This window comes from Tenrec ecaudatus, chromosome 10 (assembly GCF_050624435.1).
Source record: "Tenrec ecaudatus isolate mTenEca1 chromosome 10, mTenEca1.hap1, whole genome shotgun sequence".
NCBI classification, from domain to species: domain Eukaryota; kingdom Metazoa; phylum Chordata; class Mammalia; order Afrosoricida; family Tenrecidae; genus Tenrec; species Tenrec ecaudatus.
Genome location: NC_134539.1, coordinates 142,722,171 through 142,749,205, shown reverse-complemented (window position 1 = coordinate 142,749,205; position 27,035 = coordinate 142,722,171). Strand labels below are relative to the sequence as shown.

The following is a 27,035-nucleotide window of genomic DNA, read 5'->3' as shown; positions in this document are numbered from 1 at the left end:
ATCAGACTCCCTGAAATGGAAAACATTGTAGCCAATTTCTTTGAAATGCCAGCTTGGGCTTTGGCAATTGCATTAAATTCTAAGTGAATGTCCATATCATTGACAAATGGAGTCTCAAGATCTGAGATCAATAACTTTAGTGACCAGGTTGGTACCAAGTTAGATAGGAGGCTTAATTCCATTAGAAACAAAATCTAAAGAACCTTTTAGGATAATCCCTTATGCTATTTACAATTTTATTCTCTGTCATTAAGTATAATATGACAATCTTTCAGCCATGAGTGCTAGTCAACTGCAGGAAACAATTGATACTGTATTTGAAGTGTTTGTTCTTGTTCCAGTGCCTCAGTCCCTTGCAAATGCAATGCTTCTAGTTAACACATGATGTTGAGAAGTGAGCCTAGAGAGCCATGTTATGCTTCATAAATGATATACTTGTGATTTTTCTTTTGAGAGCACCTGAAGGTTTCATTTATTGGACACTGTTAATTCAGTGGTAGTCTGGTGGCCCTGAAGCCTCCGAGATGTCTCAGGATGGGAGGGCAGTTAGCTAGCAAAGCCTTCTGGGCCCTGATCTCAAAGTGTTTATTAGGCAATGCTAGGCTGGTCTTAAATACCTGACTGCCAACTATGTCTTTAAGCATGAACAGCAACACCAGTGGGATTGATTGTGAAATCCTCTTGGGAATACCATACAATTGATATAAGAAATTCAGATTAATTTTGAAGCTCATGCCTCTAAATGCTAATAGCAAAGACTGTTACTGTCTAATTAAAAGTGCTCTAATGGCGACCAGCTATCAGACATCAAAGAACTAAAAATCATATCAGTGATGCCCACCTTCCTGATATGATCACCGAAGACAAACGTGTGCATAAGCAAATGTGGTGAAGAAAGCCAATGGTGCCCGGTTATCAAAAGATATAGCACCTGGGGTTGTAAAGGCTTGAGGATAAACAAGCGGCTATCTAGCTGAGAAGCATCAAAGCCTACATGGAAGAAGCACACCAGTCTGTGTGACCACAAGGTGCAGAAGGGACCAGTTATCAGACATCAAAGAACTAAAAATCATCTCAATGGGTGCCTACCTCCCTGATACGATCAATGAAGACAAACATGTGCATAGCAAATGTGGTGAAGAAAGTTGATGGTGCCCGCCTATTAAAAGATATAGCATCTGGGGTCTTAAAGGCTTGAAGATGAACAAGTGGCCATCTAGTTCAGAAGCCCACAAGGAAGAAACACACCAGCCTGTGTGACCACGAGCTGTCTAAGGGATCAGGTTTCAAGCATCAAGGAACAAAAAAATCTTATCAGTGTAAATGTGGGTGAGTGCAGAGTGGAGACTCAAAGCCCATCAGTAGCCAACCAGACACCCCTTACTGAAGAGTTGTGGGAAGGAGATGAGCCAGTCAGGGTGCAGGATAGCAAGGATGAAACATATAACTTACCTGAGTTCTTAAATGCTTCCCCCCCCCCCCCACTATCATTACCCCAATTCTACCTTACAAATTCGGCTAGACCAGAGGATGTACATAGGTACAGATAGCAACTGGAAACACAGGGAATCCAGGACAGATGACCCCTTCAGGAAAAGTGGTGAGAGTGACGATGCCTGAAGGGTGGAGAGAATGTGGGGTAGAAAGGGGGAATTGATTACAAGAATCTACATATAGCCTCCTCCCTGGGGGATGGACAGCAGAGAAGAGGGCGGGGGGAGATGTCGGACAGTGTAACATATAACAATATAATAATAATTTATGAATGATGAAGGGTTCATGAGGTAGGGGGGGGGTAGAGAGGGAAGGGGAAAATGAGCAGCAGATATTAAGGGCTCAAGTAGAAGGCAAATGTTTTCAGAATGATGGAAACAAATGTACATACGTTCTTGACACAATGGATGTATGTATGGATTGTGATAAGAATTGAATAAGCCCCCAATAAAATGATTGGAAAAAAAAGAAAAAAAAGAAGCGACCTGATGGCAAAATGGATTAAGTGTTGGGCTGCTATTTAAGGTTAGCACTTCAAAACCACTAGCTGCTTCACGGGAGAAAGATGAAGCTTTCTACTCCAGTACAAATTTAGTGACGGCACAGTGTGGGAATTGCACCCAATCTGTCCCCACCACACCAAGGCAAAACACTAAGGGCGTGCAACGGAACAGCAAGGGGAGCTGAGCAAGGAAGTTCTTAGGGAATACCAAAAGTCGATTTTGGGGCCAGGGCATGGCACTCTATCAGACTCAACGGAAAACATTCCTAAAGGTCAACAAACAGACCCTGAACTGTTTACAGGCTTTTTTTGTCATTGGTTTTGTTGCTGTTGTTTTGTTGTCTTGTTTTTGTGTATATTATTATCTCTGCAGGTCTATCTAGATAAGATTGGCGGGATAAACAATCTGGAGGAGAAACCAACAGAACCAACAGTTCTGGGGGACATGGGAGAGGAGGTGGCCGGGGAAAGGAAGTGTTCCCAGGGACGAGGGAACAACAAGTGATCCAAAATCAGTGGAGGATGGTGGAGGAGGCCTGGTAGGGCTTGATCAAGGGCAATATAACCGAGAGGAATTACTAAAACCCAAATGAAGGCTGAGCATGATAGTGGGACAAGAGGAAAGTAAAAGGAAATAGAGGACAGAACTAGGAGGCAAAGGGAATTTATAGAGGTCTAAATACGGGCACGTACATATGTAAATGTATTTTATATGATGATGGGGAAATAGATCTATGTGCATACATTTATAAGTTTAGTATTAAGGTAGCTGATGGACATTGGGCCTCCACTCAAGTACTCCCTCAATGTAAGAACACTATCTCTTAAACTGGCATTCCATGATGCTCACCTTCCTGACACAATCGATGAAGACAAAGCGGATGCATAAGCAAATGTGGTGAAGAAAGCTGATGGTGCCCAGCTATCAAAAGGTAATAGCATATGGCATCTTAAAGGCTTGAAGATAAGCAAGCGGCCGTCTAGCTGAGAAGCAACAAAGCCCAAATGGAAGAAGCACACCGTAATCACGAGTTATCAATGGGATCAGGTATCAGGCATCAAAGAACAAAAAATCATATTGTGAATGAGGGGGGAGTGCGGAGTGGGGACCTGTGATAGGTAGGTTTGTTGTGCCAACATGGCCAATGAACACATGTGGGATTGGTTGAAGGGCCAAGAGATATATAGCTCAGGGAGCCTCGCCTCTCTCTCTTGCTCTTTGATCATCGGATGAGTATGCGGCTCTGCCTTGCTTGTTCTGTGCCTCCATTTGCAAGCCACACTACCTGTGGGACACCTACCCGTGGACTGTGTCACTGTAACTTGAGGTTCCTTCACGACCTGCTTTACCACACTACTGGAAGGTACAACTCTTGAGCTGAGGACTATTGGACCCTGTCATCTGGCAGACTCTTGGTGACATGCTCGCTGTTTGCTGCCTGTGGCCGGATAGCCTGAATTGCTCCATGGAGGACTACCCTGCAGCCCTAAAGACTTGAAGGTGTACTAGCACCAGCTAGTATGAGTTTCACTGAGCCATTTGTAGAGCTTTATAGATCAGTTAATCGTTTATTTCTTATGTTATTTCTTATGTTATCTATCTATATAAGTGTGTGTATATATATGTATATATACACTTATATAGATAGATAACATAAGAGAAACGTAACCAGGACACTAATAATTATATATATATATATATATATATATATATATATATATATATATATATATATATATATATATATATATATATATAATTATTAGTGTCCTGGTTACGTTTCTCTAGAGAACCCTGTCTAACACAGGACCTGAAACCCATCTGTAGGCAACTGGACATCCCCTTACATAAGGGCAGCGGGGAGGATACAAGTCAGTCAGGGTGTAATGTAGCAACGATGTAACATACAACTTTCTTCTAGTTTTTTAATGCTTCCTCCCCACGCACTATCATGATCCCAATTCTACCTTACAAATCCGGCTAGACCAGAGGATGTACACTGGTACAGATAAGAACTGGAAACACAGGGAATCCAAGACAGATGAATCCCTCAGGACCAGAGGTGAGAGTGGCAATACTGGGAGGGTGGAGTAGAAAGGAGGAACTGATCACAAGGATGTCAACAGAACCCTCCCCCTGGGGGGTGGACAACAGGAAAGTGGGTAAAGGGAGATGTCGGACAATGTAAGATATGACAAAATAATAAAAATTTATAAATGATCAAGGTTGATGGAGAGTGGGAGAGAAAGGGGAAAAAATGAGGAGCTGATACCAAGGACTCAATTAGAAAGCAAATGTTTTGAGAATGATGATGGCAACAAATGTACAAATGTGCTGGACCCAATGGATGTATTTATGGATTATGATAAAGAGTTGTAAAAGCTCCTAATAAAATGATTTAAAAATAAAATTTAGTCTCAGAAACCTGCAGGGGCAGTTACACTCTTCTTGTAGAGTTGCTAAGAGTTAGAACTGAATCAATGGCATTGAGTTTTGAATCTTGTGACCATAAAAGCTAGTAACAAAGGACTGTTGCTATCCTGTCCAATTATTCATGAGACTCAATTAAGGTATACTGAAAGGATCTATTTTTATAAATAGAGAGTTGAAAACAAGCACTCCTCAAAATTTCTATATGTACTCATCCAACCTCCCTCATTTTCAACCCTGGGAAGAAGGCATTCTTTTTCCCTTTATGTAGATAAGAAAATCACATCTCAGGAACATTAGATCACTTTCCAAAAGCCACAATCGACAGGTTACAAGAAGTAAGGTCTACATTCAGGTACTCTCACTCATGTTCTTTCCACTATAGTATGCTTCTTCAGAAAAGTTATCCTTTCAGGGAAAATACCATGAAGCTGCTGCCTGACTTAAACTCTTCACGAGAGCCTGGAGCTAATTTTTCAAATGCGTCAGTGTGAAGCGCTAAGTGGCAGAGTTGTCTCTAATAAGGTTGGTGAGGATGGCCACAGGGGACTAAAATCACAGTACGAGTCCCTGAATATAGAAAAGCCCAACTTGGCTGATCTTCTTTTTTAGCCGAATAAACTTGTATTTGTGAGCTTGTGCTCTTGGTATCTTGTTTCCAAGAACTTATTTACTCTTGAAAGCACCAAATTTATTAAAGGGATAATTATTTTAAAACAGTAATGTGCAGAAGTAGAAAGCACATTAGTAGGCTAAGATACCATAGAACAAAGTCACATCCAAATAAATAGTTTCATATAGAGTCTCAAGTCAGGGTTAAGGTGACTGGGAAAGAGAGCTAGAATAAATCAGTCTGGTATGGGTATATATGTGGGAGTGGTGGGTATGTACCATATATGAGAGGCTTCAAAAACTTTATGGAAAATGAAATTAAAAGATTATGGAGCAGAGGAGCTGATGCTAGGGGCTTAGGTAGAGAGCAAATGTTTTGAGGATGAGGACAATGAATATACAAATGTGCTTTACACAATTGATGTATGTATGGATTGTGATAAGAGTTGTATGAGCCCCTAATAAAACGATTAAAAAAAAGAAAAGAAACCCAAAGGGACAGTTGAACTCTGTCCTATATGGTCATGCTGAGTCACAATGGAAGAAAAATAGATTATGGAGTATATTCTCATGAACTTTGTGTAGTACTCTTGTATCTGCCAACTCTACTTTGCCCCTTTTTCCTTCCTCTATCTATTTACTTTATGGTTTTGGGTAAGTGATTTGGCATCTTAATGCCTTTACAGTAAAAAGGGGATAACGACATATTTATTAAAAGGCTGAATCTCTTTCTTCAATTGAGCAGTTTCAGAGTGAATTTCCCAGTGTAGACCATAGCACTGGCTGGATTTCATGAGGTTATTTATCGGTGACCAAAGGTGGTACATTCTTGAAGGGAAATCCCAATTTTCAAATGATTTTAAATGAGTCAAAGAAATATACAATATCTCAATTATTTCTTCCTATCTGAAGAACATGGGTCATAGTTGTTACATGGCTAATTAGAGTCTGTGGTCTCTAGCAGGATTAGAAAAAATATATGGGAAAAAGTAGGCATGTAAGGAAGCATTCTAAATATCTACACAGATCTAAAGTCTTAATGAAACAGCATTATAAAACAAACAAAACACAAAAACAAACCAAACTCATTCCCATTGAGTCAATTCTAATTCACAGTGACTCTACAGGACAGGGTTGAGTGCCCTTGTGAGTTTTGAGGCGTTAACTCTTGACAGGAGTAGAAAGCTTCATCTTTCTCCCATTGTTGGTTTCTCTCACCAACAGCTGGTTGTTTTGACCTGCCAACGCTGTAGCTAGCAGCTCAACATGTAACCCACTACATTGTATGTATGTAAGGCAGCATGATCAAAAGCAGCACAGATCTAGCTTTAAAGAAAGAGTATTATAAGGAAATTCGTCAAGTTCACTATAGTCTAGAGAAGAGAGAGGAAGTTTCCTCTATGTGAAGTATTCAATGAAATGTTCAATAGCCAGTCATAAGTACAAAATATGCTCAGAATTGCTTTTACAGATCTCTGGCTTACCTGGGATCACAGAGAAATTTGGTTTTTTCTCCTTCTTCTCTCCAGATAAGCCATTCTCGAAAAGAAGGGTGCACAAACATGCGTGTCATGTCTCTGCGCTTAATTAGAAACATGGAGAGGTTTTCCATTCTCTGCTGAAAATCCTCCCACTCGAGCATGCCTTCAACGCTACCAGCATTGATGGCCTGGAAGATATGTTCATCAGTCAGTGGATGCAGAGAGGCCACTGCCACGTTCAGGAGAGGCATCACCCTGTCAAAGGAAGACTGGGTTGGGAACTTCATATTGCACTGGAGTAAATACACCTCCGAGAGTGACACAGGAACTACTTTGTAGCTTGAACTCTTTAACACTAGATAACCTTTCTCTATGAGGTCAAATGTGAGTTTCAGGTATAGGTAGGACCCTTGACTGAGAGTCTTGAGATGAGAACTTAGTTTGCCAAATGTGGTATTATCCATTTTTCCATTAAGTGAAATATTATTCTGGATCTCTGAGCTGCTGTGTATCCGGTGCAGGATATATGCCTGCAGGTCTTGGTCTATGGCTTCATTCTCTTCTAGTCGATCCAAAAAAATCCTATGGAAAGGCAGAAGCTTGGTAATTTCCTAAAAGAGAGAAAGAGAGAAATACTTTCAGTTTCCCCTAACTCTTGTGATAAAGGCCACAAACTTACCCTGAACTTTCGAGGTGCTAAAAAGGGAAACACAATCAAGTATTGGTATCCACAGATCACAACAAAATCATGCAGGAGCAAGACAATTTTTTCTTACATTAAGGCTTAGAAAATATTTTTTACGTGTTTTCATAAAGGGAAATTTAGGGGTGATTTATTGGACAATATTCTAAACAATTCTTCCAATTAAGTACAAAATTTTATGCAAATAACCTTTTAATTGTAATCTTCCCATTGAAAACCATCATATACTACCAAAGCACAATAAGGGAAATATATAAAGACTCAGAGAATGCCATATAAAAGCAAAGTTTCTAATAAAAGCTCTAATAAAATGACTGCACTTTAACAGGTGATCTGGAGGTGCTTTGACCAAATGGAACATTTCTAATGGTGGGAGCATGCACCTTTGGGATCTATTTGGAAATTTAACTGGGGGAAGGTGAGAGGGCTCTGTGGTGACTCAGACATACTGGATTACAGCCTTATCTACTGTGGACTTCGCTCTTTCTTTAAGTAGCCACTCTCTCCTATATCAATTTCTCCTTAAACACAGACCAAATAAACACATGGCCTTGCCTTTCTCTATCTACTACCCTATCTTTCTGTTTCTATTTTGGGCAAAATCCACAGACACGTTTATTGTACTTGCTGCCTCTAACCCTGCCTTTCTCATTCTCTCCTCCATTTGTTCCAAACAGGATTTCAATCCTATCACTTTACCAAAAGGGTTCTTGTTTTCTCAAGGCTATCAATAATTTTCATCTTGGCAAACCTAATAACAAAGTTTCAATTCTCATCTTTCTTAATCTCTCAGCAGTATTTGATACAGTTAATCACACTTAAAATTTTTTTATTTAATCATTTTATTGGGGCTCATACAATTCTTATCACAATCCATACATACATCCAGTGTCAAGAACATATGTACATCTGTTGCCATCATCATTCTCAAAACATTTGCCTTCTGCTTGAGCCCTTAATATCTGCTGCTCGATCACACTTTCCTTAAGTCACTTTCTGTAGCTATTTGCCTGGGTAGCACATTCCTCCCAAACTGACTTTCTACCTTAGTTTCTTGTGGGGGGGCTGATTCTTCTTTCATTTCCCAGTCCACCCAGGGCTATTTCTCCATTCTTTTCTCTTCTCTAGTCACCCGTATACCCTAGAGCATTTTTTATTTACTCCTTATGATTTTAAATAGCATCTATAATATTGGTATTCCTGAATTTTATGTTTCTAGTTTAGTAATCTCCCATTTCCATTTATGTTTTTGTCTACTCAACATTTAGACTTGGATGTTTCATAAACAAACTTAACTGATCAAATCAGAACAAATGAATTCTACCCTCTATCATACAATCTCTCTACATTTGTAAATGGCATTACCATCAACCAAACTACCAAATCCAAGGAGCTATCTATGAATTTTCATTTTTCTTCACATCATATTTACTCAGCTGCTCACCAGTCTCAGGATTTATTCTTTAATCGTCTTGCTTGCTCAGATCCACCTTCAGTTGATCAACAAGTTTGTTTTTCTTCCACTTTCCTTCAAGAGACCGTCCAAATACCACAGCACCACATGGCCTCCCATCACTACCACTCTAAGCCACCAAAATTGTTCATCTGTACTTCTTCAACAGCTTCTCACCTGTCTCTACTCTGATTCTTGATTGCCCACATTTTATGATGCATAGAGCCAATAGCCAGAGGGATCTTTAAAATGAACAATGAGATTTCATCACTTTCTAAAGACCCATGAAGAGGTGTTTTCTTTTTTGTTTTCAATTGACAACAGATGTATGGTTTTATTTCTGAACTTTCAATTCTATTTAATTAATGTATGTGTCTATCATTAAACCAGTCTCAGGCTGTTTTGATTACTGCAGCTGTAAAGTATGTTTTAATATGGGGACATTTGAGACCTTCTACTTTGTTCTTCTTTAAAATTACTTTTACTATTTGGGCTATTACTTTAAAAAAGTCATTTTTTGGGGGGCTCGTACAACTCATCACAATCCATACATACATCATGGTATCAACCACATTTGTATATTTGTTGCCATCATCATTCTCTAAACATTTGCTTTCTACTTGAGACCTTGGTATCAGCTCATGTTTTCCCCTCCCTCCCTGCTCCCCACCTGCCTCATGAACCCTTGATAATTTATAAATTATTATTTTGTCATATCTTACACTGTCCAACGTTTCCCTTTACTCACTTTTCTGTTGTCCCCCAGGGAGGAGGTTATATGTAGATCCTTGTTATCGGTTCCCCCTTTCTACCCCACCTTCCCTCCACCCTCCCAGTATCACCACTAGTCCTGATTCCCTGTGTTTCCAATTCCTATCTGTACCAGTGTACATCAAGGTGGCGTTTTCTACCCATCCTATTTAAAACAACTACCACCAATATTTATCCCATATCCAGTTTGTTTCTTTATAGTATTTAGCAATACCTGAAATTTTGGTATATGCTAAAATTAAGCATTTTATAAACCTATTTACTGTTCCTCACGAGGACATAAGCTCATTATTGTATCTCCAGTCCCTAAAGCAGTGTCTGGCACATTTAACTAACTAACTAACTAACTAACTAACTAACTAACTAACTAACTAACTAACTAATCACTTTATTGGGAGCTCTTACAGATATTGTAACAATTCATAATTCAGTTAGATCAAGCATAATTTTACAATTGCTACCATCAGTTTCAAACATTTTCTTTCTTGAATGCTTTGATATCAGCTTCTCTTTATCTCCTCCCTCCCAACCCTACCACCCAAGAACTCCTATTACTATATATTATTATTATTGTTCTTTGCTGGATCTCACACCATCTAATTTATCTGTTCACCTGCAATTCTGTTATTTGCTTCTCTGAATGGAGTTATACAGCCATCACTGCTATCAGCTCTCTTACCCCCTTTCCTCTCCTTTCTTCCCATACCCTCAGGGAATCATTACTCCAATTACTGTTTTTGAAGGGGTTATCTATGTTGGTTTTCATTCACAGAACCTTCTTAATTACACACATAAACATATGCAGGCCTAATAAGATTAATGAGGTAAAACAAAGATCTTAATAGTAAGGGAAATGGGTAGCTGATATCAGGGGTTCAAGTGGTAAGAGAATGCTTTGAAAATGATGATGGTGGTATATATACAAACGTGCTTGACACACTGGATGAATGTATGGATTGTGATAAGAGATGTAAGAGTGACCAATAAAAGTATTTAAAAAATAGTAAGGGGAGGAAATATTAAAGAACCAGAGGGATAATTATGTGTTTCATTAGTGCTATACCACTCCCTATATTTATCATCCCTTCCATGTGGCTCTTCTTCAAGGGACTGTCCAATTATCTTACAGGTGGGTTTTGGGGCACCACTTTGCCCATGCTCCTTCACGTCAATTTGGTTGGCTGCTTTTGAATTTCTGACTCCTAATCCTTTCGACACCTCATGATCACACAGGCTGGTGAGCTTCTTTCACGTGGGCTTTGTTGCTTCCCTGCTGGATACTCACTTATTTAACTTCAAGTCTTTATGACTACAGACACTATATCTTTTAATAGCCGGGCACCATCAGCTTTCTTCACCACACTTGCTTATGCACCCATTTTGTCTTCAGTGATCATATTGGAAATGTGAGTATATTACAGTGTCACATTATTAGAACAAATCATTCTTGTACTGAGATAACATTTAAGTAGAGGCCCAAAGTTCTTCTGCTTCCTTGTTGTATTTATATATATACACATATATAAGCCAATATACTTATATTTGTATATTTTCATACCTATATTTATACTTATATAATTTTTACTTTCTTCTTTCTGCTTTTTCTTTCTTCCTGCCCCACAATCATGTTTACCCATCGTTCACCTCTCAGTAATTCCTCTTGGATACATTTCAATTGATCAAACACGACCAAGAACACTACATCCTCCTCACCGTTAATTTTAGAATCCTTGCTATCCCCCTGTCCCTGTCATTATTGGATCACTGCTCACCTCCCCCCGCAGCCATCGGTCCCTTGGTTGTCTCTTTGGGATTGCTTATCTTGTCTATCTTATATAGATAGACACCAAAAGAAATTTAAAAAAAAGAAACACCATAAAAATAGTTCCAAGCCAACTGTTAACCTGATCCAGAGTAGATGGGTATCTTGCTGTTTAATAGTGAGCCAGTGCCTGGCACAGTTTAAATGCTTAAGGGATATCTGTAAGAAATAATCAAATATGACGGTTCATTTTTAAAACATAACTATTTCATTGTTGGAGCAGAATGAAAAAAAAGAATTATTGGTTGAAGTGAATGAAGTATGTAGGAAGCTACTGCTTGTCTTAATGCATGAAGACAATGAAATTGGGATTTTGTAGGTATTCAGCTATGATGAGGATGTTGGGGAAGGTGGAGTCACTTCTCCCATATTTGTTTATAGGCCATTTTACATTCTTGGTTTTCCTTCTAAGCTAGTAAGTGATCAAGGAAGAGCAGGGAAGAAAACTTTATTTCTCAGGTATAAAAATTCAACATACAACTTGGTGAGTGGATTCTGACTCAGTGAGTCTAAAGGAAAGAACTGATTCCACAGCTGTAAACCTTTGCAAAGCAGACTGCCACATCCATCTCCCACAGAATGGCTGCTCGTTCAAACCACTGACCTTTCAGGTAGCAGCCAAGACATTAACCATTATGCCACCAGGAATCCTTAAAATTTAACTCAAAACCCTCATACTGGCAACAATTCTTAAAGGAAAGTAGACACCGGAGGAAATCCACCTTCATGCTATAGAAACGTTGTCCAAGTAGAAGGGGAGAAACAAGAAAAAATGATCCTAGATTACAGCAAGAACGATTTTGTAGAGCAATAAATAAAGAAAAGCATGAAATTGAAAAGTCAAAGACTAAATCACAGCGTTAGAGACCTCACTTTGCGCTGCTCCTTAGCACAGGGTCGAGGAAACTGAGCTTTCTAGTCGTTATTTTTGATGACACTTGATTAAAACTTAGGCAGCGCAAAGGGACTGGGAATCAGTGCCAAGAGTCATATGCAGAGAATATCTAGGCCAGTGGTTCTCAACCTTCCTAATGCCGCGACCCTTTTTAATACAGTTTCTCATGTTGTGGTGACCTCCAACCATACCAATATTTTTGTTGCTACATCATAACTGTAATTTTGCTACTGTTATGAACTGTCATGTAAATATCTGATATGCAGGATGTATTTTCACTGTTACAAATTGAACATAATTAAAGCATAGTGATTAATCACAAAACAGTATGTAATTATATATTGTGAAATATTTATTTCTAATGACAAATGAAATTTTGTCGTGAAGCATGGTGTAGCATAGGTAACAAGTCTTTACACAGGGGACTTGTATGTGGGCGGACCCATCTGGAGACAATAGAAGAGCAGTGTCTCGGTTCCTAAGACCATTGGAAATATCTATCTTCCAATGGTCTTAGGTGATCCTTGTGAAAGACCCACAGTTTGAGAACTGCTGATCTAGGCCAAACTCTTAGTCTCAAAATAAGCTCATTATCACCAATACTCAAGGAAATTGTAGAGGTTTGAAAAGAGATATTATCATTAAATAGAATTTTTTCGGGTTAAGCTCTGCGTAAAGGAAATTTATAGGATACATAAACAACAAACACATACCTGTAAACTGGTCCTAACTGTTACAATTAGTTTGAGCCAAGATGGAAATTTTCCAATCATTTTACTCAGAAATGATACAATTGTATCCCCGTAATCTGGCTTGTGAAATTCTGCTTCATTTAATCCATCAATTAAGATGATGAAATCTTCATCTGGGATTTTTCTCTCTGAGATAGAAAGAAACATATCGCATAATAATTACCAAATGGGTAAGTTTCTCTTGGGCTTTTATGTATATTTCTGTTTTGGGGAAAAAAATTACAAAAGGCCTTTCTTACATGTTTTTACAGAAGCTTGAGGCACAAAATTTGTTATAAAGACATAGAATATTTCATGAATGAAATCGGCCCCTTCTTCCCCTTGAACATTTCATAGCACAAAGCAACCTATCAGGGTTAGTATAGCTTTATATTTTCTTGAAACTAAGCATGGCAGGCCTTCAATTTCTCTTCCTTTTAAAGATTTTTCCAGCTATTCTCAGTTTTAAAAATATCTACAAAATTTGTCAATGTGTAAAAAAAAACCCAAAAAACCACCCCGAAACCTGTTAAAATTTTAATTAGGATTATGCTTCATTTATAAATTTTTAGGAAACATTAACATTTTACCAATACTGAATCTTACAATTTACAAACATGGCGTATTTTTATCTTCTTTAATTTCATTGTGCGATGTGTTTAAAAGCTCTTCGCAAGATGTGGGAGGGGATCTTACACATCTTTTGTTAACTTTATTCTTAAGTATTACATGGTTTTTGATGATACTAAAAATGTTATTGGCTTAAGTTAACGAATGTTACATCAAACAGAAAGGTGGATCAGCATATATTTAAGCTGGTCCTTGAAAGATAGGTGGAATTCTGCCAGACAGATGTGAGAAACAGTGATTCCAAAAGAAATGGTGAGTAAATTTATGCAAGTAGGAAAATGTAGGGGAACGTTTAAGGATTGGTGAATAGTTTAGTTTGTATGTAAACTTGGGGTTTATAGAGGGTAATAAGGCTGGGAAGTAGGCTGGATCTAGATCACCAAGCACCTTGATTAAGGAGCTGGAGTGTAATTCAGTAGGCAGCAGTGGAATTTTTTTTAGAGAGAGAAATTAATTTAGTCAAGCAATGATTTAAGGTTTATGTGTAAACAGTAATATAACCCTGAAGATGAGAAGATTGGGTCTGGGTGTGCTATGAATGGGCTGGTTGTTGTTGGGTGCTATCGAGACAGTTCTGACCCACAACGACCCTATCTATGTACAAAAGAATGAAACACTGCCTGGCCTGTGCCATCTCCCAGTTGTTCCTATGCCTGAACTTACTGTCACAGCCACTGTGACAATCCATCTCATTGAAGGCCTTCCTTTTTTCACTGTCCCTCTAGCAAACAAGATGTCTGAACGGGCTAGAAGTATGCTTAAAAATGAAAGAATATTTTCTTCTATAAAATTGGCATTCTATGATGCTCACCTTCCTGACACAACTGCTGAAGACAAAGCGGGTGAACAAACAAATGTGGCGAAGAAAGCTGATGGTGTCCAGCTATCAAAAGATATAGCATCTGGGGTCTTAAAGGCTTGAAGGTAAACAAGCGGCCATCTAGTTCAGAAGCAACAAAGCCCACATGGAAGAAGCAAACCAGCCTGTGTGATCACGAGGTGCCGAAGGGATCAGTTATCAGGTATCAAAGAACAAGAAAATCATATCATTGTGTGCTCACCTCCATGATAAGATCGCTGAAGACAAATAAGTGCATAAGCAAGTGTGGTGAAGAAAGCTGATGGTGCCCGGCTACAAAAAGATATAGCATCTGGAGTCTTAAAGGCTTGAAGATAAACAAGCGGCCATCTAACGCAGAAGCAACAAAGTCCACATGCAAGAAGCACACCAGCCCATGTGATCACGAGGTGTCCAAGGGATCAGGTATCATCAGAAAAAAAATCTTACCATAGTGAATGAGGGGGGAAGTGTGGAGTGGAGGCCCAAAGCCCATTTGTAGGCCACTGGATATCCCCTTACAGAAGGGTCTCGGGGAGGAGACAAGCCAGTCGGGGTGCAATGTAGCAATGATGAAAAATAAGACTTTCCTCTAGTTCCTAAATGCTTCCCCAGCCACACTATCATGATCCCAATCTTACCTTGCAAGTCTGGCTAGACCAGAGGATATACACTGGTACAGATAGGAACTGGAAACACAGGGAATCCAGGGCGGATGATCCCCTCAGGACCAGTGGTATGAGTGGCAATACTGGGAGGGTGGATTGGAAAGGGGGAACCAATAACAAGGATCTACATGTGACCTCCTCTCCGGGGGACGGACAACAGAAAAGTGGGTGAAGGGAGACATTGGACAGGTCAAGATATAACAAAATAATAATTTATAAATTATCAAGGGTTCATGAGGGAGGGGGGAGTGGGAAAGGAGGGGAAAAATGAGGAGCTGATGCCAGGGGTTTAAGTGGAGAGCAAATGTTTTGAGAATGATGAGGGTAATGAATGTACAAATGTGCTTTACACAATTGATGTATGTATGGATGGTGATAAGAGTTGTATGAGCCCCTAATAAAATGATTAAAAAATATATTTAAAAGGGGGGGGTGGGAAATGAATCCTTCAGCCCTTAGAATTTGGCATAGCCATAGGCTCAGGGTTGATCATGTCAAGTTATGAAGAGTCTTGATTTTTTTTTTTAATCTCAGTGTGCTATATACAAACAGTGCTGTTATGAGGCAGGAAAAGCACTAGAGAAGCAGATAAGACCAGGAAGGGGTGGTGACACAGATGTGAAGTCCTAGGCAGTTGAACAGCAGGGTGACAATGGTAGAAATGAATTTGAGATGAATAAATGTCTAAGAGAAGAAGGTAGAATTAACATGATTTAGACTTACTAAATGCACAGAAAATAGGCTTTAAAATATTTCTGAAGAAATTCCAGGCTAGAAAAGGCTACAGGGAGCCTTTTTTAGAGGGAGCATAGTTGAACAGAAGTAATCAGAATTGAGAGGAACCAATAACGATGTTGAAATCACTAAAGATAGTAACCAGGAGACTGGAAAACTATAGTCTTTTCCCACCTACAAGTAGCTCTGAAAACCTTTAGAAAGGCATGTAAGTCTCTCAGGAATAAACAGGATTGCTCAGGAACCTGAAGCTACCGAACTATTTTCTTTTGCTTCTAGCTCTGACAAAATATAGTGAAGGAGAAGGGCAGGGAGACTGATGAGGCATGCACCATCTCTGAGGCGATGGCTGCACTTACTGAAGACAGAGGGGAGGAAGGAATGAACACAACCGTGAGATGGGTGTCATTTCATTGCCCCCCCCTTATTTTTAAAAATAACAGCTTGGTGAGATATAATTTATGTACAATAAAATTCATACTATAGAAGTATATAATTCAGTAGTTTTTAATGTATGCACTGAGTTGTGGAGCCATGGTTGACATTTCACTTTACTTAAACTGACAGAGTAATACAAAATATCAAACAGAGAGGTTTCTGATCATAGAAACTCCGTAACAGAGTAGGAAGCCATAGCTTTACTACTTTATTGGAACTCGAGAGAAAGGACTAGAAGTTCCACTAGCTTTAGTATAAGTAAATGTATTATACTTGGAAATAAGATGAGTATTTTTGTAAAGAAAGCAGGAAGCAGTAGTTTTGACAAGAATTTGATTTTTTTCTACTTCCAATAAATTTTCCTTTTCTTTAACTGTAGTATATCAGTTATAGAACATCTGGCTTGTCAGTGTGATAGAATATTTTCTATAGTATGCCCTAGGTGAACTTGACCTCCCAAATCTCTACCCTTCATCTCCTTTGCACCTCAATTATACCTTTGTGGAGATTCTCCAGAGGCTCCAGGACTCCCCTGCGGAAGGAGGCCATAGGGTCTTGAACACAGGACCGAAGGCTCAGCATGCTCTGCAGGTGAGGTTCCCGAAGAAGTTGTTCCCGATAGGCTGTAAGCTGAGGTGAGCGGCAGAGCAGGGCAGCAACATTGTGGACAAACTCTGGTACCAGGCAGGTGTAGGCATTATCTGCTTGGCAATAGTGATATGCAACCACCTATAAAAGAAAGACAAGAATGCAAATATGTATGAGTAGTAGCAGGAGCCAGAGTTGTGAATATTATATGGTCATTGTGACTTCTGTCCCCTCATTTCTCAAGAACATTTTCCCAGTAAAACTGAAAGATGCCAACTCAGAAAGTATCTAATTGATATACAAGGGGGCTGAAAAAATTCGTGGAAAATGGAATTAAATGATAATGGACTTTTCCCACCAAATTTTTGAAGTCTCAACATTAAGACCGTGAAACAATCTTTTTTTAAAAATTAAATCATTTTATTGGGGGTTCTTATATATAATAATTCATACATCCATTATTTCAAGTGGTCATGTACAAACGCTGGCATCAACAATTTCAAAACATTATCTTTCTTCTTGAGCCCATTGATATCAGCTTCTCTTTCTTCCTAATATAATCTTTCTTTTGTATATAGCAAGTAAAAGAAACTGCAATTAAAGTTTATAAATAAAAATTGATCTTTCTCTCTGTATTGTTCTTTGGATAGATTCATTATTGCATTATTATATATTTTAAGTAAACTTTAAGTGACCCAAAGAGAAAACTTGGCAGCAATTGATCTATTCTCGTCAATGAACAGTAAATGTCAATAGGTATGTCTACAAGAATACAAACTTCTACTTAAAAATAAAGCAAACAGCAAACCTCAGAATCAATATGAACTTTTCATCATATTTCATTTCAATTGATTTAGAATGTCCAGGCTAAGCACAACTGATAAAAAAATCAGTTGCAATTTACCCTTTATCTAAAGTAATGGGCTATCAGTCTGAAGATAAAAATTTTGAAATGTAGAAAAGGAATCTATTACTCATTTTATTATAAATAATATGTGCTCTTGACCAAATGAGATTTCATCTAAAAATGAAATGTTAAAGCTTACCTTCTTTTTTTTTTTAATTTGTTTTTTTTTCTTAAAATTTTTTTTTTTTATTTTAACAATTTATTGGGGTTGATACAATTCTTTTCACAGTTCATACATATACATACATCAATTGTATAAAGCACATCTGTACAGTCTTTGCCCTAATCATTTTTTTCTCTTTTCTTCTTTTACATTTTATTAGGGACTCAAACAACTCTTACCACAATCCATACATATACATACATCAATTGTATAAAGCACATCCATACATTCCCTGCCCCAATCATTCTCAAGGCATTTGCTCTCCACTTAAGCCCCTTGCATCAGGTCCTCTTTTTTTTCCCCCCCTCCCTCCCCATTCCCCCCTCCCTCATATGCCCTTGGTAATTTATACATCGTTATTTTGTCATATCTTGCCCTATCTGGAGTCTCCCTTCCCCCCTTCTTTGCTGTCCCTCTCCCAGGGAAGAGGTCACATGTGGATCCTTGTAATCAGTTCCCCCTTTCCAACCCACTAAAGCTTACCTTCTATGACTACCTCTCTTATTTTTAAACATTTCTTTGGTATCCCAAATAAAGTCCTAACTTCTTTGCAGAATCCTGGGAAAGCCATTCAGCATGCTCCGGAGACACACCCTCAGATCAAACCCACTACCATCAAGTAAGTTCTGACTCGGAGTGACCCTATAGAAGGTTTCTGAGACTTCAAATCATTTCCAGAGCAGGCAGCCTTATCACTCTAGTGTAGAGCCACTGGTGGGTCTGAACTGCCAAACTTAGTTAGCAACCCAATACTTATTCTGAATACCACCAACATAACTTATGAGATACACCAAACCCCAAACCAAAGCCACTGCTATGCAGTCTATGCTGACACGATACAGTTCTGGGTAGCATTGCCCTTGTGGGTTTCTGAGACTAACTCTTTATGGGAGTAGAAAGCCTCTTAAAGCCTCTACTTTCTCCCGTGGAGTGGCTGGTGGTTTAGAACTGCTGACCTTGTGGTTGGCTGCCTAACTGGTAACCATTATGCCCCCAGGGCTCCTCATGAGATTTACAGTGTGATATACATTGTGGCTTAACATTGGTTATTGACTAGACATTTCAAATGATCTATTGTATGAACCTGGTGGCACCGTGGTTAAATGCTTGGCTACTGAATGAAAAATCAGTAGGCTGAGATTACCAGCTGCTTTGTAGGAGAAAGATGTGAAATTCTGCTTCTGCAAAGCTTTATATCCTTGAAAATTTTATAGGGCAGTTAAACTCTGTCCTACAGGGTTGCTATGAATGGGAATAAGACTTGATGGCAGTGAGTTTTGATTTACTTTATGTACATGTATACATAATCTGTCAAACATATTTAGTATTTCCTTAAAAATAGACTATTGATAGTATGTATAACCTTCTGTAAGAATAACAATGGGAAACAAACATGGAAATGGGAATCTCTTCCCACTTTATCAGTGATCAGTGACAGGTATTAGCCCATTTCCTACAGCTTGAAGAAGCTAGTACAACCATCCATATGCGGCAAAGTCAAGAGTATTGCTACTCCGGTTCCAGGTCGCGCGCGCGCGCGCGCACACACACACACACACACACACACAGAGATTTAACCCACATTAAACACACATTTAAACTCGGCAACTGCAGACAAGTCTGTCAGTAATACACTTGCCTTAGTCTTGCTAGGAAGCCTTCACCAAAGGATAGTTTTGGTGTCATGGGGATGGGGGAAGATTCTGAGGCCGGAGCCAAAAAAGATTTTTAAACAAAGCTTAAGTGGACATTTTCCCAAATTATTGAGGCTTTGCAGTAAATTTATAGGAATCAAATGATAGTTTTTTAGATGGCTCAAGTGTTTTAAGGAAGGTCAGAAAACTTCAGATGAGTCAACTTTGAGGAGCTGAAAGTCTAGAAAATGGTGGGAGGCGATCACGGAATTACCATTTATGCATTAGCTACTGAAGTGGAAGTCTCATGTGGTTTGGCATTTTCAATTTTAAGTGGACATCTTTGTTCCAACAGTTTTCAGCTTGATGGATGCCAAAAGCATTGTGCAAAGGTCAGCTAGCTCAAAAATAGCATCTTTTCATCCGTCTTCTAAGCAAGATTGAAGCTAGTGAAGATGATTTTATGGGGTATATCATAACTGGAGATGAGTCTTTGATTCATCAACAGGATTCAGACAGCAAAGTCTAAACAACCAAAAACAGTGGTTTCTGGGGGAATCTGCTGGGTATTTAAATCCAAGGCAGAGAGGTCAGTTCAGAAGGTTATGACACTATATTTTGGATCTCACAAAGGGAACATCTTGAGAAATATTTTATAGAGACTAAGGGAAATCATAGGAATTTATTAGGAAGGCATTTTAATAAAACTGGAAAAAAATACACAGGAATAAAAGGCCAAGGAAGTTGCACTGAAGAAATTTCCCCCCCATCACAACAATGCGCACCTGTTCATTCTTAGAGGGTAGCAAGGACTAATCTAGGAGAATTTCCATGGGAAATCTTACCCCACTCACCTCAAACCCTGATCTTGCCCCTTCAGACTTAATTTTGTTCCCTAAACTCAAAGGAAACTTAAAAGGAACATATTTGTATCACTCAAGGATGCGAAAACTGCCTTAAAAACGTGGTGTAAGTGAAAGAGGGGGAAGGTTAGAGACAGAAGCAGTGCCTTCAGAAGTATGTAGACCTAGATGGAAGCTATGTTGAAAAGCAATAGTTCCCCTCCCACACCTAATAAAAACACCTAATAAAAACTCACTCAAGTTCCTACCTGCTGAACCAAGAACAGATTCATGGACAACAAAACAGCAAGTAATAAGCAAAGTTTATTGGAAAGGAAAGGAAAGAAAAGCATCTGACGCAGCAGGTGGGGACTTTGTTTATCCTGAGCGTCTTCCCTCAACATCTGAAGCTGGTGGACAACGAGAGCACCCTGCAATAGACACCCAGCCTCCCTTATCTCTACTCCTGAAAGGATTCAAGGCAGAAATCAGTATCTGAAAAGCACAGGAAACTACCGCCCTGGTGCCTAAACCATCATGGACTCCAGATGTCAGAGGCTGGCACCACCTACATGGCTGCAGCAGCAGAGCCTGCTAGAGACTGTGACCTCCTGGACTTTCCTGAGACACTACTGTCCCCAATGACTCATAAGTGCACCCCAAATAGTTGCATCATGATGTCTCAGAGACAATAGTCAATCTCAAACTACATGACGAAGAAAGAAAAGCTGACATAAATAAGTGACCAATATGCAGACCTATGAGAATTTCTTGATGAGGAAAAGGCATTGGAAACAACAGGATAATTCAGGAGAAACATACACAGGGAGTCTGGAAACTCTGAAAACAAAAGCTACCTGGACCAACATCTCTACATAGAAGAGACTGACAACAAGGGGAAGAAGGAACAAAGCCACGCACAAGGCACTCCCTTCAGGGCACTCCCTTGCTCTCTCCTGCTGGCTGCATTCCCTGCTGTTGGCACAGAGGCTTGGGCTCACTCATGTCTACTCTGCAAGCCACAGGCCTGTATACTCAGCTGGTGTAGCTGATGCACCGACTCTAGCATCCCACCCCTTCTTTCTGAGGCTTGTTCACACACTTGGCAATGCCAGCTGCAAAGCTTTATGTGGCGGGAATAATTCAATCAAAAGCACTGTCCCCCCCACCCCCTCAATGATGGGGATTTATTAGGGCAGTTTACCGGTTACTAATCAAGATTAGTAAACAGTAAGGATACAGTTATTGGTCCACAGCAACACCTCTCCTAGGCCAGTAGTCAAATCTCTCTCTCTGGTCCAGCTATGCGATCTCTTGATTTCTGCCTCTGTGAGCCAGGAAGCCTGCTGGCTGTTCCTACCACCTAGTCTTGTGGTCTCAGGGCTCAAGGTCACAGCCTCTCTGCTGTCTCCTGGGGCTCCTTTGCTCTGTCCCATGGTCTTCAGGTTTGTGGTACTGGTCTCAGCCTCTGCACTTTAAGCAGGGGCTTAAAAAATTGTTATTTTCAGTTTCTCTCCCTTTTAAAATATATTTTTATTTTTACTTCATTGTCTTCTCTTATCCTTTTTGTTTGGAAATTTATTTATTCTCTGCACCACTTGACAGACTCAACTACCTCAAATAACCCTGCCTCCTTCCCATTCCTAAGAGCTGCCTCACAATGTTGTGTAAATAGTAGTCAATATATGTTCCCATGAAAAACAAGAAAAATAGGTATAAGCAAGTGAATAATACACAATTTAAATAGAATTTTCTGAAGAATAAAGGTTCTGGAATTACCAGAAAAATAATATTTTGTTATTTCCAACAGATGGAGAGAGAGAGAGAGCACGAGAAAGCTGCAAATAAAATAGGAAAATAAGCATGCTTATAAAACAACACCAAAAAACAAATACCATAGAAATCCAAAAAGATGTATACAAAGATAACAGAATTAGACAATGCTTTAAAAGAGCAGAGGAATCAAATGGTAGAAATGGAAGGATGAAATAGTGATCTACCAGACATTGGGCCTCTACTCAAGTACTCCCTCAATGCAGGAACACTTTGTTCTAATACCAAGAATTCTGTGATGTCCACCCTCCTGACACGATCGCAGAAGACAAAATAGGTGCATAAGCAAATGTGGTGAAGAAAGCTGATGGTGCCCAGCTACCAAAAGATTTAGTGTCTGGGGTCTTAAAGACAAACAAGTGGCCATCTAGCTCAGAAGCAACAAAGCCCACAGGAAGAAGCACACCAGCCTGTGTGATCATAAGGTATCAATGGGATCAGGTATCAGGCATCAAAGACCTAGAACAAAGTATCATTATCGATGTGCATGAGGGGGAGGGCAGAGTGAAGACCCAAAGCCCACCTGAAGCCAATTGGACATCCCCTTACAGAGGGGTCACAAGGAAGAGATGAGCCAGTCAGGGTGCAGTATAGCCCTGATGAAACATATAACTTTCCTCTAGTTCTTTAATGCATGCCCTTCCCCCTGCCCCCAAACCCGACAATCATGACCCCAATTCTACCTTACAAATCTGACTAGATAAGAGCATATATACTGGTACAGATGAGAGCTAGAAAAACAGGGAATCCAGAACAGATAACCCCTCAGGACCAATAATGAGAGTAGTGATACCAGGAGGGTAAGGGAAGGTAAGGGGAGAAAGGGGGAACATATAACCCCCTCCCAGGGGGACTAACAACAGAAAAGTGGGTGCAGTGGTTGGTGTAAGACATGAAATATATATATATATATATATATAATTATCAAGGATTCATAAGGGAAGTAGGGAAGATGGGGGAGGGGGGAAATGAGCTGATACCAAGGCCTTAAGTAGAAAGAAAATGTTTTGGGAATGATGATTGCAACTATATTAGTCTGGGTACTTTAGAGAAACAAATCCACAGAAACTCATGTATAAGAGAGAGTTTTACATAAAGCTTAAGTGTGCATCAAGAAAACATCCCAACCTAGTGCTGCCCAAGCCCACAAGTCCAACATTAACCCATTAACCCAGATGTTCAACACCAATCCTAAAGTCCTCTTCCATCTCACAAAACACACACTATGATGCCAACTGCAGGAGGACAGCTGAGTCAGTGAATGTGTAAGCATCTCAGTGTTGGCAGGGGTCTCCACACAGGTGCTCCAGCACCCAGGGTAGGCGCATCGGGGTAAGTCCATGTGCCTTCTCCTTGGGGATGTCTTGCAGGAAGTCAGCCTTGCAAGCTGAAGCAGGGAACTGCTAAGGCAGCTGTACCCTGGTCCAACCATCACAAAGCAAGAGACCCGAGAACTCGAAAGGTGAGGCTCACTGAGCCATTTATCCCTCTGCACTTCAATTTACCCCACATATGCTTATTGGCCAGGTTGGCAAAATAAACTAACTCAGCAACAAATATACAAATGTGCTTGACACAATGAATGCATGTATGGATTGTGATAAGAGCTATAAGAGCTTCCAATAAAATGATTAAAAAAGAGAGAGAATGATGATGGCAACATGTGTACAAATATGCTTGACACAGTAGAAATATGTATGGATAGTGATAAGAGCTGTAAGAACCCTCAATACAATAACTTAAAAAAAACCAAAAGAAAATAGTTTCACATTTTGACATTTGTTTAATGAATATTTTTATAATTGTATAACACTGCTTGTCAGTTTGTTATATTGTAGTGGCTTGTATGTTGCTGTGATGCTGGAAACTATCTCACTGGTGTCTCAAATATTAGTAGGTTACCCATGGCAGACAGGTTTTAGAGTAAACCAGACTCGGTAGGAAGGTAGACATAGTCAACTTCTGAAAATCGTATGGCTGTCAGCAGGGTAGTCCCTGTGACAGTGCTGGAAGATGAGCCTCTGTGGTCGGATGGCATTCATAATATGACTGAAGAAGAGCTGCCACCTCAAAATAGAGCTAACTGAAATGATATGGACGGAGCAAAGTTTTTATGATTTTCATTTGCTAGTGTGATATAACTCAAAATAAGAATAAACTGCGAAATAAGAACAAGCTGTAAATATCCACTAATAATCAGAATTTGGAACTTGTGAAGGATATATATAGGAATATTAGAGTCTGTAAAAAATGAAATGGAATGCATGAAGATCAATATTCACATTAGTGAACTGAAATGGACTGGAATTAGCCATTTAGAATCAGACAATGAAATGGGCAAACTGAAGATAATCATATGATATACTATGTTGAGAATAACAAATTAAAAAGGAAAGGCATCACATTCATTGTTAAAAAGTATTTCAAGATCTAATCTGAAGATATTAATACCACCACTAAAAGGATAATATCCATAAGCCTACAAGGAATACCAGTTAGTTAGTACAACTGATGTTCAAATGGACAAACCAACTCCTATACCAAAGATGAGGAACTGGAAGATTTTCATCACCAACTTCTGAAGCCTGAAAATGATCAAACAAGGAATCAATATGCATTGATAATTACTAGTAATTAGAATGGGAAAGTTGGAAACAAAGAAGTATCAACAGTGATATGGCCCTGGTGACAGAAACTAGTTGGGAGATCACAAGATAGAATTTTGTAAGACCAATGGCTTATTCATTGCCAATACCTCTTCCCAACATTGACAATGACTAGCCACCTGAACCTTGGCAGACAGAGAAGCTCAATATCATTAGTCGAAATGAGTCCAAGGATCAACTATGAACAGATTAATTGTTCATGTGTAAATTCAGGGTGAAGACAAATACAATGAACACAATCCACAAAGCCAAAATACAATCTTGAGTATATCCTATATTAGAGGCTATCTCAAGAACAGATCCAACTCACTGAAGACTAGTGATTGAAGACCAGATGAGTTGTATGATAACATCAAGAACATTATACATGATGAAAACAAAACGTCATTATAAAGACAGGAAAGAAAGAAATGACCAAGTGCATGTTGAAAGAAACTCTGAAAATTGCTCTTGAAATTCAAACAGCTAAAGCAAATGAAAGAAATGAAACAAAAAAGCTGAAGAGAAAATTTCAAAGGGCAGCTCAAGAAGACAAAGTATCTTTTAATAGCTGGGCACCATCAGCTTTCTTCACCACATTTGCTTGTGCACCCATTGTCTTCAGTGATTGTGCTAGGAAGGTGAGCATCTCAGACTGCTGAATTGTTAGAACAAAGTGTTATCATTTTGAAGGAGTATTGGAGTAGGGGCCCACTGTCCATCTGTTTCATTAATACTAAACCTATAAATATATGTACATAGATCTATTTCCTCCTTGTTGTATATAAATGTATTTATATCTGTATATGCCTGTATTTAGATCTCTATAAATGCTCTTTGCCTCCTAGTTCTTTCCTCTGTTTCTTTGTACTTTCCTCTTGTCCCACTATCATGTTCAGCCTTCATCTGGGTTTCAGGAATTCTTCTCAGTTACATTGTCCTTGATCCAGCCTTGCCAGACCTCCTACACCCTCCTTGCCACTGATTTTGGATCACTTGTTGTTCCCTTGTCCCTGGGTTTGTTAACACCACTTCCTTTCCCCCGCCTACCCCTCTCCCATGTTCCCTGGAACTATCATCCCGCTGTTCTCTCTTCTAGCTTGTTTATCCCATCTATCCCTTCCAGGTAGACATGCAGCAACAACAATATGCACCATCACAAGATTGAGTACATCGAAGCAACAATAGAAAATAAAACAGCAGCTACAAAAACTACAACCACCACAACAAAAAAGCCCTATAAATAGTTCAAGGTCTATTTGTTGTCCTTTACAAGTGCTTTCCAGTTGAGTCTGATGTGGTGCCATGCCCTGGCCCCACATCTATTCTTGGCATTCCCTGGGGACTTCATTGTTCTGCTCCCCCTGATGCTCTGCTGCACGCCCCCAGTGACTGGCTTCTGCGTAGTGGGCTCAGGCGGGCACAATTCCCGCTGTGTGTCTCTAGTGTTGTCCCCATGGTGCTATGGGTCAGTGAGGAATGCTGTGTCCTGTGGTGGGGCTGGCCCTGTGGTCGTCTCTGTGCATTGCTGCTCTCAGCAGAAACATTGTCCTCAGGGCTTGGTGGGCCAGGGTGTGCTTCACTCTCCCCCCCCCCCCTTCTCCCCTCATTAGCTCATGAGCCTTAAGTTGAAATACTGAACGATTTTATGGGCAAAATACTGAATGATGCAAAAAAACATCAAAAGAAGATAAAAGGAATTTAAAGAGTCACTGTACCGAAAGGAAAAGGCCAATATTCAATCATTTTAAGAAGGAATGAAGGGAAAGGGGGAACTGATTACAAGGATCTACATATAACCTCCTGTACAACAGAAAAGTGGGTGAAGGGAGATGTCGGACAGTGTGATATGACAAAATAATAATTTATAGATTATTAAGGGTTCATGAGGGAGAGGGAGCAGGAAGGGAGGGGGAAAATAAGGAGCTGTGCCAGGGGCTGAAGTGCAGAGCAAATGTTTAGAGAATGATGAGGGCAACGAATGCACAAATGTGCCTTACACAATTGATGTATGTATGGATTGTGATAAGAGTATGAGTCTCTAATGATTTTTTAAAAAAGTGAAAAAGAAATGGGCTAGCGTCAGCACAGGGTAATGCTTCCCTGCTTATCTGTACCACAAATAAACACTTGGTACAAAAAAAAAAAAGAAGAAGGCACGATGGTAGCGAAGAAAGCAGTCCAAGATGCAGTGAAGGCATTTTAGCAAAAGGCTCAAA

At 39.6% G+C, this 27,035-nt stretch overlaps 1 protein-coding gene across 9 annotated transcripts in view; it reads right to left on the bottom strand.

Annotated features, from left to right (window-relative positions):
- Positions 1–27,035, bottom strand: part of TANC2 (tetratricopeptide repeat, ankyrin repeat and coiled-coil containing 2) — a 364,118-nt gene that overhangs the window by 74,515 nt on the left and 262,568 nt on the right. For all 9 annotated transcript variants that reach the window (XM_075562035.1, XM_075562037.1, XM_075562040.1 and 6 more), the window contains 3 exons: positions 16,702–16,933; positions 12,878–13,044; positions 6,524–7,131 (listed from right to left, as the gene is read on the bottom strand). In XM_075562035.1, the coding sequence (XP_075418150.1) occupies positions 6,524–7,131; positions 12,878–13,044; positions 16,702–16,933 (1,007 nt within the window). The remainder of the gene's footprint in view (positions 1–6,523; positions 7,132–12,877; positions 13,045–16,701; positions 16,934–27,035) is intronic.